Source organism: Cervus elaphus, chromosome 15 (assembly GCF_910594005.1).
Source record: "Cervus elaphus chromosome 15, mCerEla1.1, whole genome shotgun sequence".
Classification (NCBI taxonomy): domain Eukaryota; kingdom Metazoa; phylum Chordata; class Mammalia; order Artiodactyla; family Cervidae; genus Cervus; species Cervus elaphus.
In genome coordinates this window covers 87,482,407-87,497,956 of record NC_057829.1, presented here as the reverse complement: position 1 = coordinate 87,497,956, position 15,550 = coordinate 87,482,407, and the positions used below count along the sequence as shown (strand labels likewise).

The 15,550-nt window shown below is 46.8% G+C and overlaps 1 protein-coding gene across 3 annotated transcripts in view; it reads left to right on the top strand.

Annotated features, from left to right (window-relative positions):
* Positions 1-15,550, top strand: part of ADAM12 (ADAM metallopeptidase domain 12) — a 381,565-nt gene that overhangs the window by 301,991 nt on the left and 64,024 nt on the right. For all 3 annotated transcript variants that reach the window (XM_043926044.1, XM_043926045.1, XM_043926043.1), the window contains exon 12: positions 13,661-13,838. In XM_043926044.1, coding sequence (XP_043781979.1) covers positions 13,661-13,838 — 178 coding nt within the window. The remainder of the gene's footprint in view (positions 1-13,660; positions 13,839-15,550) is intronic.

Below are 15,550 nucleotides of genomic sequence, written 5' to 3'. Positions count from 1 at the left end.
GCCAGCACTTGCCTCTGTGGCTGTTTTGCTGCATTCAGGCGTCGTGTGGGGACTGAAGCCTCCTCAGTCCAGAGCCTTGTCCCTGTGTGACTTCTCGAAGAAGGAGGGCTGGCCCATTTTTAAGCATTTAGTTCTGCAAATCTCCTTCAACTTATGTTACAACAGCAGAGAATTATTTCCTGTCATTGCTCGTTAATCCAGCATTTTATTTGTGGTAGAACATGTGTGAAAACATTGCCGCTGAAATTCAGCCAATACCTACACACACACACACACACACACACACACACACACGCACACGCACACACAGCTTCCTCCTTTCCCCAGGACATTGCTGCTGAAATTTTGCCAGTGCTTCCCCCACCCTTACATACAAACAACACACACACACCCATCACACACACAAACACACACACACACACACACAGCTTCCTCCTTTCCCCAGAACATGTGGCACAGACGCTGCAGTGTAACATCAAGGGTAAATTCTGGGCCTCTCTGTGACCAACAGTATTCAGAGGGACCCACTTTAAGCTCTAGTGGGTCATCAGTTTTGTCTGTTTTATTCACTGCTAAATCCCCAGCACCTAGAATATAGAGGTGTCTGGTATATAGTAAATTTCAATAAATACTTCTGGACTGAAAGGATGGAAGGATGGATATATGGATGGAAGGATGGATGAGTGGTTGAATGGATGGTTGATGGAGGGGTAGATAGGCTGATGTTTGAGTGGGCTGATAGTAGATGGATAGATGGATGGTGATTCCAGCACAATCAGATGTGTGCAGAGTTAATAGCTAAACTTTTTTTTTTTTGCATGTAATGCCCTGCATGTAATGGCTAAACTTCCAGGGAGAAGATTCTGAGACCATCGGCTTTTATACTATAGTATTTGCTGCAGCACCACCATTTTCTTTTAGTGTATATTCCACATCAGCTACAATGGACTTATGATAACTCACAAGAACAGAAACAATAAAAACAAAATAAAAAAGAATAAGGACTGAGAAACCCCAGGTAAATAGGAGGCTGAGTCTACTGTTTCCTGTTTTAAACTCCATGGAGACCAGGGAGCAATTTGCTTTTAAAAGGAGGAGTCCTTCCAGAAATGGCTTCTCCTGAAAGCCTGTGTTTAATTTAGCTAAAGTAGGAGGCTGAAAATAGAAAACCTAAAAGTAGTTGTAAGAATAAGGCCCTGGAGATCTCACAGATTATCCCCAGCTTACAAAGACCTTTCTCATTTAATCGTCACAGTTCTACAAGGAAAGGCAGAAACAATCACTCCACTTTACAGATGAGAAAACTGAGGTTCAGAAAGGCCCTCACGGTTGATCAGGATCAGACTCAACACATCCGCCCGCAGCCTCTGGCTCCTGCCTCTCGCCTATTCCCTGGCCCCTCACCAGGTGTCCTTGAGCAAAGGAACCTTCCATTTCCAAGCCCCAGGGGCAGTGGAAGGGGAGGGAGACCTAGAGAGTCATCCCCAGCACCCTCGAGTTGCAGGCTGCCCTGATAGTTACCCCAGCGTCGGGAGCTCTGGGACGTAAGAACAGGGCTGAGTAGACTTCAGCCTTTGTTGGATAGCTTGGAAGTATCTGCCGTGACCACCTTTGCGATCATGTTTGGCTAAAAGCGCTGTCAGAAACTTGCAGGCTGAGCAGATGTGACCACCGGCAGGGTCTATACAGGTCTGTCTCCTGGGGCGGGAGGCAAGGGCGCAGTTACCTCGATGTGTAAACTGCCCTCTGTTAAGCCCTGGATCTGTTTAGGTCTGCCTGAGCCCCAGCCCTGACGAGCCCCACGCAGGGACAGTGGCCTCGTCTTGTAACGAAGCCGAGACGCCGCCTCTGAGGGGCTGGGCCCCTTTCGCGCGGCCCCGGTCCCCTGGCCTGATTCCCCGGCCTTTCGGGACTGGATTCGGGAAAGAGCCATCAGGGCACAGAAGTAAAAGGGCTACTTTCTAGGAATGCCCAGCAGCCGCCGGCGCACCTCTCAAGTGACCAGAGCTCAGCTGGTCTTCTTTATTAAAAATTCTGGCCAATTATATTTACACTTTAATTAATTTCCGGGGGGGAGGCGGAGAGGAGACGCAGAGGTCAAAGGTCACATGTTAAAACCATGAATTATAACGTGCCGGCAGATGGCTCCATTCTGGGCCCCAGGTGTTTGTTATTAACAATGGACATGTCCTACTAAGGACGTTTTTGATCATTCGCTCCCAGCCCGGTGGTTTTCTTCGCCGTCTGCGGCCCATCTGGCGGCCCACGGGGTTAAGCGTTTGGTCCTCGTGTGGTCACTTTCCACTCCTGGACTTGGCACGAGGTTGAAGCCGCGGGAGTTCTGTTCTGCCATGTGAGCCGGTGTGTTCAGGGTCACACCTGTACCCCTGACCCGGCAGAGTGGGGCTTGGATCCACACAACCCCTCCACTAGCCCCCGGAAAAGCCCCCAGCAGAGTCCCGAACGTTCCAGGTGGACAACGCTGTCCTCTGCTGGCAGCTTGTTGGGACCCCGGGCTCACAACTGCCCTCAGGTGTGTGACAGCGCAGGTGTGCCCCGGAAACCCCAGTATCCGCCCCAAGGAGGCTCAGAGAGATGCTCGGAGGTACGCTTGGAGCCACAGGCAGGGCGGTGGCCTTCGCCGTTACCTGCGCCCCGCCACCTCCTCCTAGATGCCCTCACGGCTCCCCACCATTTATGCCAGGTCACATCCGAGGCTGCCCCGAGGCCCCTGCCCTGGGGGTGACGCCTGGAAGCGGCTCCCGGAGGCGTCCTGACTGCCCTCGAGGCAGCGTGGCTGCAGAGAAGCCGCACAGGGCTTCAGGGCAGCAAGCTGGAGTTTCAGTCTTGGCGGTGGAACCAGAGGACTGTGGCAAGGTGCCTAACCTCTCTGTGTCTCGGTTTCCTCACCTGTAAAATAGGAAATGATATAATCTGACTCACCAGGCGGTCCGTGAGCCAGGATGCCCACCAAGCTCCTGGCCCACGACAGGGCCTGGCTCAAGAGTGGTAACTGCTTTTCATGCTTATTAACGCAGACATGCAGAGCGAGAGGAAGTCAGTAGCCCCTGAAACCGAGTGACCTTGAGCGGCACCCCAGTCCTGCCAGGCTGCTGCTGACAAAGGCCAGTCGCCACGGGTGCAGATACCACCACCCGCCCCGACAGGACATGCCTCTTGGGCACTCCTAAATTCTTTGCGTGCTGATTGCAAGATTTTATTCCAGGGCATAATTGTGAAAAATCTGAAGATTTTTCTCAAGACGGCCTCAGAACTTTGGGGTTGAAACTTGGCTGAGCAAACCTGTCCCAACCAAGACCTCTTGCACCCACGGCTGTAAGTGGGCCCTGCAGTCCCCCCCCGCCAGGAAGAGAAGACGGCAACAGCGTGAGGCTGGTGCTCCTGGAGGAGCTAGGAATGCGTTGAACTGGCCCTGAACTGTGAGTTATTGTTTGTTTTTGGAAAAGCTCTCCAAGCTGGTTTCGGATTTAGTGACAGTCAGTCAGGAGGTCGTGTTGTCAGAGAACGGGTCGTGGGGAGGGTCAAGTCGGTCTGTCTGTGGTCACATTCCCCTCCCAACTCCCTCCTAGGCCTTGGCTATGGAGGAAGAGGTTGCAGGAGTTTGGGGAAATACGTTTTGAACAAAGTTCCAGAAACTGAGAACCACCGCAACCACGCAGCAGGTAACAGTCATCTAAACAGTGGCTTTGTGAGTGTTGATTGGTGGGTCAGTTGGTTGGTTACGCTCCTAAGCCCATGTTCTGGTTTAGCTCGAGACAGCCCGGCCCTTCGAGAGTGAGCACCATCTTTGACACCACATGTGTATTAAATTGAGGGATCCTGTTTAACTGCTTGATCTTGCCTTTGCCTCCTGAATCATCTTTCTCTCGAGTTGACTTGTACTTGCGGTTTCGCTGTTTAAAGATGGCTACATTGGGGCTACAGTTGTCATAAAGTCTGCAGCCTCTTGGAAAATGTTTCTAAGCACAGGGCACTGGCGATCCGTAGCTTGAAACAGCCAAAGCAGCACCTCTAAATGAAGAAGAGGTACACATCCTTTTAGGCGAACACTGAAATTAACCAAAGACTTTCCCACTTTTGTGTGAGACTCACTTGCCCTCTCCCTCAACACCCAAGGTAGTTGTTGTTATTCCCAGCATAGATGTGAAGACTGAGACTTGGGTGTAAGACTGAACTTTCGCTTTAACAGATGAGTGCTCAGACTTAGTCTTCCAATTTCGATTCTCCTCCGTCTCCTCTTGTAAAGAAGAGCCTCCCAGGCCTGTTGCATCTGTCACTTTCACTGTCAGGAGAAAATAAAACTCCATTCCAGGCGCAGGAAGAAATCAGTGGGAAGCAGAAAGTCAGCAACTTCTTTCCCCAAAACCAGTATCCCTTTACCATGCAGTCATTTATCAGCTGTAAAAGATGTGAGGTTTTCTTTCTTTGTTTCCAATCGATTTAAACAGAAATCTGGATGACTTCCCACCCCTGGTTTCCTGCGATGCTGGCTTCTGCTGTCACACGGTTGTGTCAGCTTCAAGCTGTTCTCAGCAGCTGCCCACGTTATTCCATCCTTCTTCCTGTGCTCACCTGCCTTTCTTTCCTGCAGTCAGCATGCGGGGTGTTGTCACCCCCCCAGAGCTTGGAGCTGGGGAGCCCCGGGTTCTTTGGGACCCAGCACACACTGATTAATGAGGCAGGGAAGTCGAAGGAGATGGAGAATAGTGACCTGCAGCCCCGGTGAATCCGGCCTGATTGCTGCTGCTTGCCCGGGCTGCCTAATTGCCAACAAAAGAAGATAATTCCCAGAGAGCTTTTGCAAGGCAGATAACGCCCGACTTCCACTGTCAGCCTTGATAAATGGTCTTAGTATGATTCACCCCCAGGAATACAGCCGTGAGACACACAATAGGCTCCTACAAGAAAAGAGTTTTCTGACTGCACATTTGTCAAAGTAAAAGTAACCCCTAATAATGTTTTACTTGGCAGGTTGGTGACGGCTGAAATATTAAGCTGTGACTGCATTTATGGTGGGAAGCCATAAGTGGCATTCCTCTTTTGGAAAGTAGGTTCTGTGTGTTTTCTCCAGAATCACGCAGCTGTCTGTTTCATCAGCTTTTTATTTCTCATCTTGCATTCAGCATGGTAAATTTACCCCCAAGTGTCCTTGGTAGTTAAATATTAGGAAAAAGGCAGATGTGTCTTAACTAAAAAGGTCACATCTGAGCAGGAGCTGGTCACCCTGGCCTGATGTCTGCAAGAAATTCTCTGCCTGTGAGCTGAAAGCAGCACTTTTTTCTGGGTCCTAGGTGTAATCATTTTAAAGCATTCTTGTGCCAAGGGAAAGTACCATGCAAAAGGGCTTCTTTTCTGAATAACTCTCCAATTTTATTGCTTTGCACCAGCCTGTCACTGCTATATGTCAATTCAATTAGCTGCTGTCCTGACGTATTTGGGATGATTTATGAAAAGTATTAAAAAGCACATTATGATGAGTTTGCCAAAAGCTCTAGAAGAAACTGAGGCTTGTCTTTTTTAAACTACCCACCATGGGCTGCACGGGATCCTCAATGTCATGAGCAACTACATGGCCTAATTCAATGTTCTTTTCATTAACAGTCCAAGGAGTAAGGCTATAAAATAAGGGAACAAAATGAGCTAAAAGAAGGCAGACCTGCCGTACTTTGGAGTTCGAAGCAAGTAGAAGGAATTTGCTACAGAACAGAAACATCTTCTGTTCAGTCAGTATCTTCTGGCACCTTAAAGTACAAAGATTAATCAATTAACCTGCTCTAATATGTAACGATATTTGAAAATTCATTTGTGATTTGAATTTGACTTTAAGATTCTCATGGAATTTCTAGCACATGCCTGCGGTCATGTAAGGTTCAAAATGCTATACATCAAGCGTTTCTTAGAAAAATGGAACCACAGGGGAAAACAGAACTATTTCTAATTTAAGTGCAAGAAAAGTGACCTGCAAGGCACCTGGTTTGTATTTCTTATCATTTACACCAATAAGTGTGGGTTTGCCCATGTATTATCTTTATAGCATTTGAATTTTAAACCTAGGTCACTTGCTCCCAATCTGTAATTTTGATCATTTGGTAAGTCACCCGCACCATCAACTGATGAATAGATACACAGATTGTTAAATAATCTTACTTCCAATGGAATATTATTCAGTCATTGAAATAAATGAAGTACTCAGGGTGCTACAGCATAGATGACCCTTGAAAACGTGTTGAAAGAAACCAGACATGAAAGTCACACGTTGGAAGGTTCCATTTACACAAAATGTCCAGACCAGGCAAATCCAGAGAGAGAGAAAGCAGATTTGTGGTCGACAGGAACTGGAGGAGTGGGGTGAGGAGTGTCTGCTTCATGGGCTGACTTTTTTTCGGGTGGGGGCGGCGCTCAGGAAAATGTTCTTGAATAAGTGGTGGTGTTTGTGTAGCACTGTGAATGTATAAAACCTGCAGGATTGTATATTTCTAAGTGGTGATTTTGTCATGTGAATTTTACTTCGGTTTAAAATGAAGTCACCTGGAGAGCTTGTTAAAACACAGTCTCGGGGCCCTCATCCCTGAGTTCTTCCAGGGCAGCAGATCCAGGTGGGGTCTGAGCATCTCCATTTCTGCTGGGTTGCCAGGTGATACTGATGCTGGGACCACTTGAGGGGCTCTTATTTAGGCAGTTGTTGAGTTGAGGAAATGGTTCCTCCTCAGTAGGTAAGTCCGAGCGTCAAGGCCGTACTGATCACTGTCCATGTCTCAGCAGTTTACTGTGGAGCATCCAGGGCTGAACTGATGTCCTCAGTGAGGAAAATGAGTTTCTAAAATAACTACACTTGGGATCAGATCTAGTCTCTGCCATCTCCCAACTTTGCTTTGCCTTTTTATTTTGCTCATATGTTAAGTCATGTACAACTCTTTGCAACCCCATGGACTGTAGCCTACCAGGCTTCTCTGTCCGTGGGATTATCCCAGCAAGAATACTGGAGTGAGAACTCTTAAATGCCTTCACCTCATTTGCAAAATAGGGATAACAAACCTCTCCTGGGGTTGTTTTAAAGTGTAAATTTAAAACAGCATAAAGAAGAAGAAAATATTACTATGAGAAAGTACCCACCATATCATCTAGCTTAAAGCAGGTTCTCAATAGTTATTCCAAATATATATATTTATCAATTCAATGTAATATGCTTAGATATTTATATAATTTATACATGTGGATAAATATGCACAATGTCTTTATATATGTGAATATTTCTAGTATTTTAGTTATATGGGTGGAGAGGCAGTGTGGGGAGTGGGCGTGTCAAGTAGCTCCCTTGACAGAGGTCCAGCGAGGAGAGGGAAGCCTGGAGCCACATTTTATTCATCACAGGATCCTCCTCAGAGCTTTAAAATAGCTACTTCTCCCATGAGTGAGTAGATGAATGAAGGGGTAGTAAACATACTACGCAAAAGGTTTCATTTTGGTGCCATCAGAAGTTCAGAAGCAGGGTTGGCATCTGGGAAGCAGGGTGATGAGCTTGGCCATGCCACGCCTTTTCCTGGAGTCATTCTGTCGTGTGGCTATGTGTGTAAATCAAGATTCTATTATAGTTAGAGAGATCTAATATTCAGTATCATCAAATTCCCTTATCTCTTGACCTGAAATCATTTTACTTTTTGCTGAAGCATAGTTGATTTATAATGTGTCAATTTCTGCTGGACAGCAAAATGAGTCGGTTATACATTCTTATCCTTTCCTGTTACTGGTTTATCACAAGATGTTGAATATAGTTCTCTATGTTAACAGTAGGGCCTTGTTGTTTATCCATTCCCTGTATATACTAGTTTACATTTGTTAACCCCACACTCCCTTTCCACCCGTCCCTCACCCCCACCGTGGCGACCACAAGTCCATTCTGTGTCTGTGCGTTTGTTTCATAGAGAAGTTCATTAGTGTCATATTTTAGATGCCACATGTAAGTGATATCATATGGCATTTGTCTTTCTTTCTGATTGACTTCACGTAGTACGATCATCTCTAGTTGCATCTGTGTTGCTGCAAATGGCATTATTCTGTTCTTTTTTATGGCTGAGTAATACGCCATGGTATGATGAGCATATCTTCTTTATCCGTTCCTCTGTCGACGGACATTTAGGTTGCTTCCAAGCCTTGGCTATTGTGAATAGTGATGCTATGAACATAGGAGTGCATGTTTCTTTTTGAATACAGTTTTGTTTGGATATATGCCCATGTGTGGATTGCTTGATCTTAGGGCAACTCTAGTTTTTTTGAGAAACCTCCATACTGTTTTCCATAAGGGCTACACCAGTTTATATTCCTACCAACAGTGTAGGAGGGTTCCCATCTCTCCACACCTCGTCCGGTATTTGTTAGCTGTAGGTTTTGTAATGGTGGCTGTTCTGACCGGTGTGAGGTGGTACTTCATTGTAGTTTTGATTTGCATGAAATCATTTTAGATGACTGAATTCTGTCTCTTTTCAGGGCACATTGGGTTAGATATAGTTTTTTGGTACTCTCTTCTTCCTTGCCACACACTGGTCAACCAAGAGAATTCCAGCAGATAGAGGGAGTTGATGGGCAGACCCTTGCTTGTCAGTCAAAACTAGTTTGCTTTAAAAAATAAAGGGTCGGGGGGGGGGGGGGGGCCAGAATACTAGTTTGAAATTCTTATGAAAATTACCTTAAGCAGTTATCAGTGCCTGGTCCATGCAGGGCGATGCTCCTCTCCCCCTTTGATAATGTTCCATGGTCATCTTTGGCCATCCACCTGACCTCAGAGGGCCTAGGAGCCTTCTCTGGAGAGGGGGTCACTCCTCTGGGTGTGTGTTACTGAAAGAGGAACCTGCTGCTGCCGGCTGAACAAAGTCCTCTAGGACCGTCACACCTGCCCATGCCCCTTTGCACCGGCTCCTCCCTCTGCCTAGAACATTCTTCTTCCAGGTGCTCCCAGCTTCTTCCCTCACATCCCAAATGCCTGCCTTCCTGTGCAGCCTTCCCTGATCATCTTCCCTTAAGAGGTCAAGACCTCCTATATCCTTTGCCCCTGACCTGTCTTACTTTTCTCCTTAATGTTCATTCCTTTCTAACACATAATTTACTCCCTCATCTTCTGTGTTATCTGTCTGCCCCAGCAGATGCAAGCTCCACCATGGCCAAGATTTGGGTGCATGTTTTATTCACTCCTGTCTCTCCAGGACCTGGTACAATGCTTGGCACCCAGGTGTTGAATAAATACTTGCAGAATAATTGAATAATGAGTGACAGGTTACTCTGCTCTTCTTCCGCCAAAGCCTGACTTTCTCTAAATACCCCCAAATAGGGCTCAGGAATATTCTATCAGAGAGAAATAGTCACTTGTTCCCCATGATGAGAAATCATGAAAGGATGAAGGCAGGTGCAAGAACACTCCCTGGTCACATTGCCATTTGTCATCAAATGAGAGTTCTCAGAGGACGCAAGTGGCCTTTTTCCATTCTCCCCTGGAGGTGAAATGTTGACCGGTCCAGCCCACGGAGAGGACAGGAAAGTATGGGGAAGGGTTGCAGCCTTCCCACGGGGCCTCCCTGGGGTCATTCAGAGCGAGTCAGGAAGGTCCAGATTGGAGGGAAAGATGCCCCACTCACATGTGCTCGGGGCAGGAGCTGTGAGCCGGCAGCTGCTGGAGGTTGTCCTTGTACTGACTTTGAAGGCAGGTGTCGCGCTGGTGAAATCGGGCTGCGTGGTGCGAGGCCCCGCTCTGTGCTGGGAGTGATGAACAATGGACCAGTGTCGGGGAACTCTTCCACACCTGAGTTGGCGGTGCTGCTCTGTTGCTGAAACAGGCACCTCTGTGACGGCCTAGAGGGGCGGGCTGGGGTGGGCGGTGGGAGTTCAAGAGCGAGCGGATGTGCGGATACCTATGGCTGATTCATGCTGATGTATGGCAGAAACCAATGCAACGTTGTAAAGCAATTATCCTCCAGTTAAAAATAAATTTAAAAAACAACCAGACGGAGACACCTCGAGGAATTAGTGCCTGGACGCTGTTCCTCAGAGCAAGGTTGGGAAGTTGTGAATTGGATGGATGTTATCCATGACTCTAAATGAGAAATAACTTTTAAAAGCATCTGGGCTTTCTCTTTCAACAGAATAGGGGAAAGAAAGAAAAAAAAAACCTAAGAACAAGAAATGTACTGTTACACAGATAACGCGACTCTTATCTCACCATACCCAGCACAGACCCAGAAAGAGTTGTTTTTTGCTACTAGTGATTTGTTCTCCTCTCCCAGATGCTCTGAATTTTAAATGCTGAACTTACACTGATCTCATTCATCTTGTTTCTGTTCCTTTTTTAATGTCAAACCCCGCTTTAAAAAAAATCAAAATGTATTTGTTTTGAAAGACAGTGAGATGGGAGGGCTTGTCTGAGCCATGCCTGGAGCTGGTCTCAGCCCCACACACGTCTTGCTCCCTTGGGAACTGGGTGGTTGATAACCCCTCCTTCACCGGGCTTTTCTCAGCTGCTGTTAATCTTGCTATAAACCCTTCCCGAGGCTTACAGTCTATCTGAGTGTCTCTCCGAATTACCTGTTAACATTTTCTAGAGATCAGTTCCCTCCCAGAATGAACTGGTGAGCTCTCATCACAACACCTGGTTTGGCATCGTTGGTGTGAGAATGATATTTAACCTCTGGGCTCAGGCCTGAGATAGGGCATTCTGGGAAAAACTCACACAGGAGAAGGTTCGATCTCTTCTACTGCAAAGGACTGTTTTCTATCCCCTGTGTAATAAATACATTGTATTTTCCACACAAAGTCCTTCTCAATGGACAGAATTATACTCTTTCTTGTGGCTCCTCATCTGAAGCTATTCAGCATCACTTTGATACCAGGAATAATCAATCTGCCCAGGAAAGTTACAGAGAGTTCAAAAGGAACTTTGTTACAGCACTCCAGATAAGTCTTGGTTTATGGCCATTGTATCTGAGAGCAAGACTTTGCATGTATTAATTTGCCTGTAGGTTAGAATTATACTTCAGAGTTAATAACCTGAGATGGATAGAAAACACTTGGGGAGGTAGCAGTGTTGCCCGTTTGGCCCTGGAACTCATCACAGTCTTGAAATATTTCCAGATTCAGTCATTGAGTGGTAGCTAGTCTGTCATCCTCAGGGAGACAGAGCAGCACTCATTGGCTTGGCCAGTTAACTGGGATCCAATTATAGTGTCATCCTCTAAACGTCAGCATGGGAGGATGCTCGGGCTTGCTGGTGGGCAGGCTCTGCTTCCTCACTGAGTAATAAAACTTGGCTTTCTGGTGGGTTTAGCCCTTATAATTGCTGCCTAAGACATGGGGAAATGCGTTCATAAAAGAGTCAGATGTTCTGTATATGTTAGGGAACACTAGCAGGTGTAGGCAACAAACCCCCAGTTTCCAGTGGTTTACCATCCTAAGACGGGGGGTCCCTTTCCACGTGCCGCCGTGGAGCTCTGCACCGTGTAGTCAGGACCAGGTAATGTTCTGCCTCGTCCCTGCTAGGATGCTGGAATGCTCTGAGCTCAGCTGGCCGCAGGGAAGAGGAAGGAATAGCCACTTAATTGCACGTCATTTCACCCCTGCTAATTCCGTCACCAAGGATTGTCACACAGCCCGTCCAGGTGCAAGGGGGCTGGCACGGCCCCTCACGGCCGGGGAAGGGGGAGCGTGAGCTTTGCGAGGAAATCAGCCAGCTCGGCACACCCCTCTGCAGGCCTGGTTTTTAGAGACAAGAACAGGACCCACACTTCTGACTACTTCTGTGCTTTTAAGGCTGTGCCTGAGGAGACAGCAATTTGCCCTTCTTGGGTCCAAACCAGCATCAGCCATGCTCTGACCACTGCCCCCCCTTCCCGCCACAAGGGGTTGTGTCTCCCTGTGGAGATGACGTCTGTGAAGCCAGGGAGCTGATGAGCTCAGTCATTTGTACCTTCCTCCTGCCTCAGGGTAGCAATTGCCTTTATTACTGTTTTTAATTGAAGTATAGTTGATTTACAATGTTGTGTCAGTTTCTAGTGTACAGAAAAGTAATTCAGTTATATATAGTTTTTGATTCTTTTCATTATGGGTTATTAAAAGATACTGTATTAATATATCATCCCCATGCTATATATTAGGTCTCGTTGGTTTTGTTGTTCAGTCGCATCCAACTCTTTGCGACCCCATGGGCTATAGCACCCCAGGCTTCCCTGTCCATCACCAGCTTGCAGAGCTTGCTCAAACTCATGTCCATCAAGTCAGTGATGCCATCCAACCATCTCATCTTCTGTTGTCCCCTTCTTCTTCTGCCTTCAATCTTTCCCAGCACCAGGGTCTTTTTCACTGAATCGGCTCTTTACATCAAGTGGCCAAAGTATTAGAGCTTCAGCTTTAGCATTCAGGGTTGATCTCCTTGCAGCCCAAGGGACTCTCAAGAATTTGCTCCTTTGCTGGTTATCTGTTTTATATATAGTAGTTTGTTATCTGCTAATCCCAACCTCCTAATTTATCCCTCTCTCCCTTCTGCTTTGGTAACCATAAGTCTGTTTTCTATGTCTGAGAGTCTGTTTCTGTAAATAAGTTTATTTGTATCAGTTTTTATATCCTACATGTAAGTGATATCAGATGATTTGTCTTTCTCTGTCTTCTCTTAGTGTGGTAATCTCTACGTCCATCCATGTTGCTGCAGATGGCATTGTTCATCCTTTTTATGGCTGAGTAATATTCCCTTGTACATATATGTACCATACCTTCTTTATCCATTCATCTGTTGATGAACATTTAGATTGTTTCCATGTCTTGGCTATTGTAAATAATGCTGCTATAAACATAGGGTGCATGTGTCTTTTTTAAATTAGTCTTCATTTCTGGATATATGTCCAGGAGTGGGATTGCAGAATCATATGGTGACTCTATTTTCAGTATTTTTAAGGACCCTCCATGCTGTTCTCCCTAGTAGCTGCACCAATTTACATTCCCACCCACAGTGTAGGAGGGCTCCCTCTTCTCCATACCCTCTGCAGCCTTTATTACGTGTAGACTTTCTGATGATGGCTATTCTGATCAATGATGTTAGAAAACTTCCTCACATAGTTATATTACAAGCTATAGGTCCTAAGTCTTCACTTTCCATTGTATCATTTCACACAGAACTATTAATGATGTCTGTAATGAGACACTGTCTAAAGTTGTCAATTTGAAAACCATCCAAAGATCTTTTCTTTTGGGATAAAGCACTTGTGGCTTAGACAGTAAAGAATCTGCCTGCAATGCAGGAGACCCAGGTTCCATCTCTGGGTCAGGAAGATCCCCTGGAGAAGGGAATGGCAACCCACTCTGGTATTCTCACCTGGAGAATTCCATGGACAGAGAGGAGCCTGTCAGGCTGCAGTTCATGGGGTCACAAAGAGTCAAGATATGAATGAGCTGGTAACACTTCCTCATTCAGTGGTGCCGGAACTGTGCAGGATTGGAGTGCAGGGTGTAGCTGAAGGTGCCTCATTTTACAGCGGCCAAGCTTTTGTTCACTGAGAGAGTGACCACCCGCCCAGATGATGACCGTAGCTACCATGCACCCTGGCACAAGAAGGATGCACAGGCCATTCTGTTCCCTGGCAACTGACGTCCTGCCTCCTTCCCGCAGGTTCCCGTTCCCCATGATGTTCAGCAGCTGCAGCAGGAAGGACCTGGAGGCCAGCCTGGAGAAGGGCATGGGCATGTGTCTGTTCAACCTGCCGGAAGTGAAGCAGTCCTTCGGGGGCCAGAAGTGCGGGAATGGATACGTTGAAGAAGGAGAGGAGTGTGACTGTGGGGAACCGGAGGTAAGAGAAGCATTTACAGGACATTTGTCTCCCGTTTACAGCTGGGCCAACCAGCAAGAATTTGAAGGAATTGTGCAGCAGAACGAATAGTGCTGGAGAATTGGGATGGGCAAGTCCTCGGGCCACCTTCAGCCAGCTTCATAAGCCAGGATCGCCTTCTTGAATGCTAAGTATTGTGAGAATTAAGTTGTATCACTGGTTTAAAGAGATAAAGAGTCTTCTCTGTTGAAGGACGCGGCAGTCTCAGGAAGATGAGGACAAGAACAATGAAAAAGCATTTAGCTTTGAGTTTGACAGAGAAGAAAGCCTTGGAATGCTGGCTTCAAATGGCTAATAAGCCCCAAGTCTTTCTCTCGGCAAGGTGTGCAGCCCGAGGGGAATTTGAATAAGCAGCATTCATGTTTAACCAAGAGATGCTTCCCGAGTTGAAATTCTGCCCGTGTCTCCGCAGCCTCCTCTGTGTGTGTGACCTGAGGCTCCCAGTCTCCGTCCTCTCAGCTCGTCAGCTTTCAGAAGCAATAAGCGAGAGTGGAGAACATTTTTAATCCAGGAAAAGGCTTATTTCACCCTGCTTTCCAGCTACTGTCAGGACGTTTTCTTGCTTCCATAGGGCCCAGTGTAAAGTTAATCAACATCAAAATTGTAGCAGCCATTTTTTTTTTAAATCTCTGAATACTCTTGGGAAGGAGAGAGAAAGGACACAGTGAGACTGCCTGGTAAAACAAGAGCCCCCTCAAAGCTTGGAGGAGGTTGTGTTTAGAATAAATCAAAGTCACCCGTTTGCATAGCAGGCTGTCTACACCTGGGAGTCCCTCTCTGGGAGCTTATGCGGGCTGCAGACAAGTTCAAGGCGGGTATGGCTAAGTTCACAGATGGGCCTGGTGAGGGCTGAGGAAGAGCACGTCTTGGAGGGCTGCTCTGAAAGGGGGATTCTAGGATGGAAGGAGACTTGTGCTAGATTTGAGACTTCCCTCGCGTCGCTCCGTTCATCAGACAAACAGCTGGTTGTGGACTCTTCATCGTATCCACCCTCTCCAAGTTTCTGACCTTTCCATGGCAGCAGGAATAGTCTAGGCCTCCATCCGACCATTCCTATAAGAACACTGAGAGGGAATGTAAGTGCTCGGGGACGGGGGTTGAAGAGGCGGCTCGATCAAGTGTTTCTGTGCCCTTCCCAAACACAGGATTCGCCCAGGGTCACGGCGCTGTCCATGAGGGTGTTTAATTTTGCTCACAGCACACAAAGCATGGTTACCATGCAGGAATAAAATCCTAATTATGGCCTTGCAGGAACTCTTTTTGATGAGTGGAGGAAAACTTGAAACCATTTTGGGATAGGTTATACAAAGGGGAAATTGTTCAGAGATTTTTTTTCTCATTGCTTAAAGGAAGAAAACAGTTTAAATTACTCCTGTTTCTCAAGAGAGGTCAGGTTGACTTGAAATGGTTTATCTTTTGTTTGAACTCCTTGTAATTGTTGATTAATTTAAATAAATTTGGCAGCTCTCCCTGAAGCCACAAACTCTCAGGTTTGGGATGCCTCTGTTAACAGTCATTTATTCCATAGACCAGCCTGGCTGCCAGCATCCCTGCCTCCCTCCACATCAGCAGGGTTAGCATCACCACGGTTACCATTTCCACCACCATCATTGTCATCATTTCCACCACCGCCGTGTCTTCATCTCCACTACCATCACCAGCACAGCATCAGC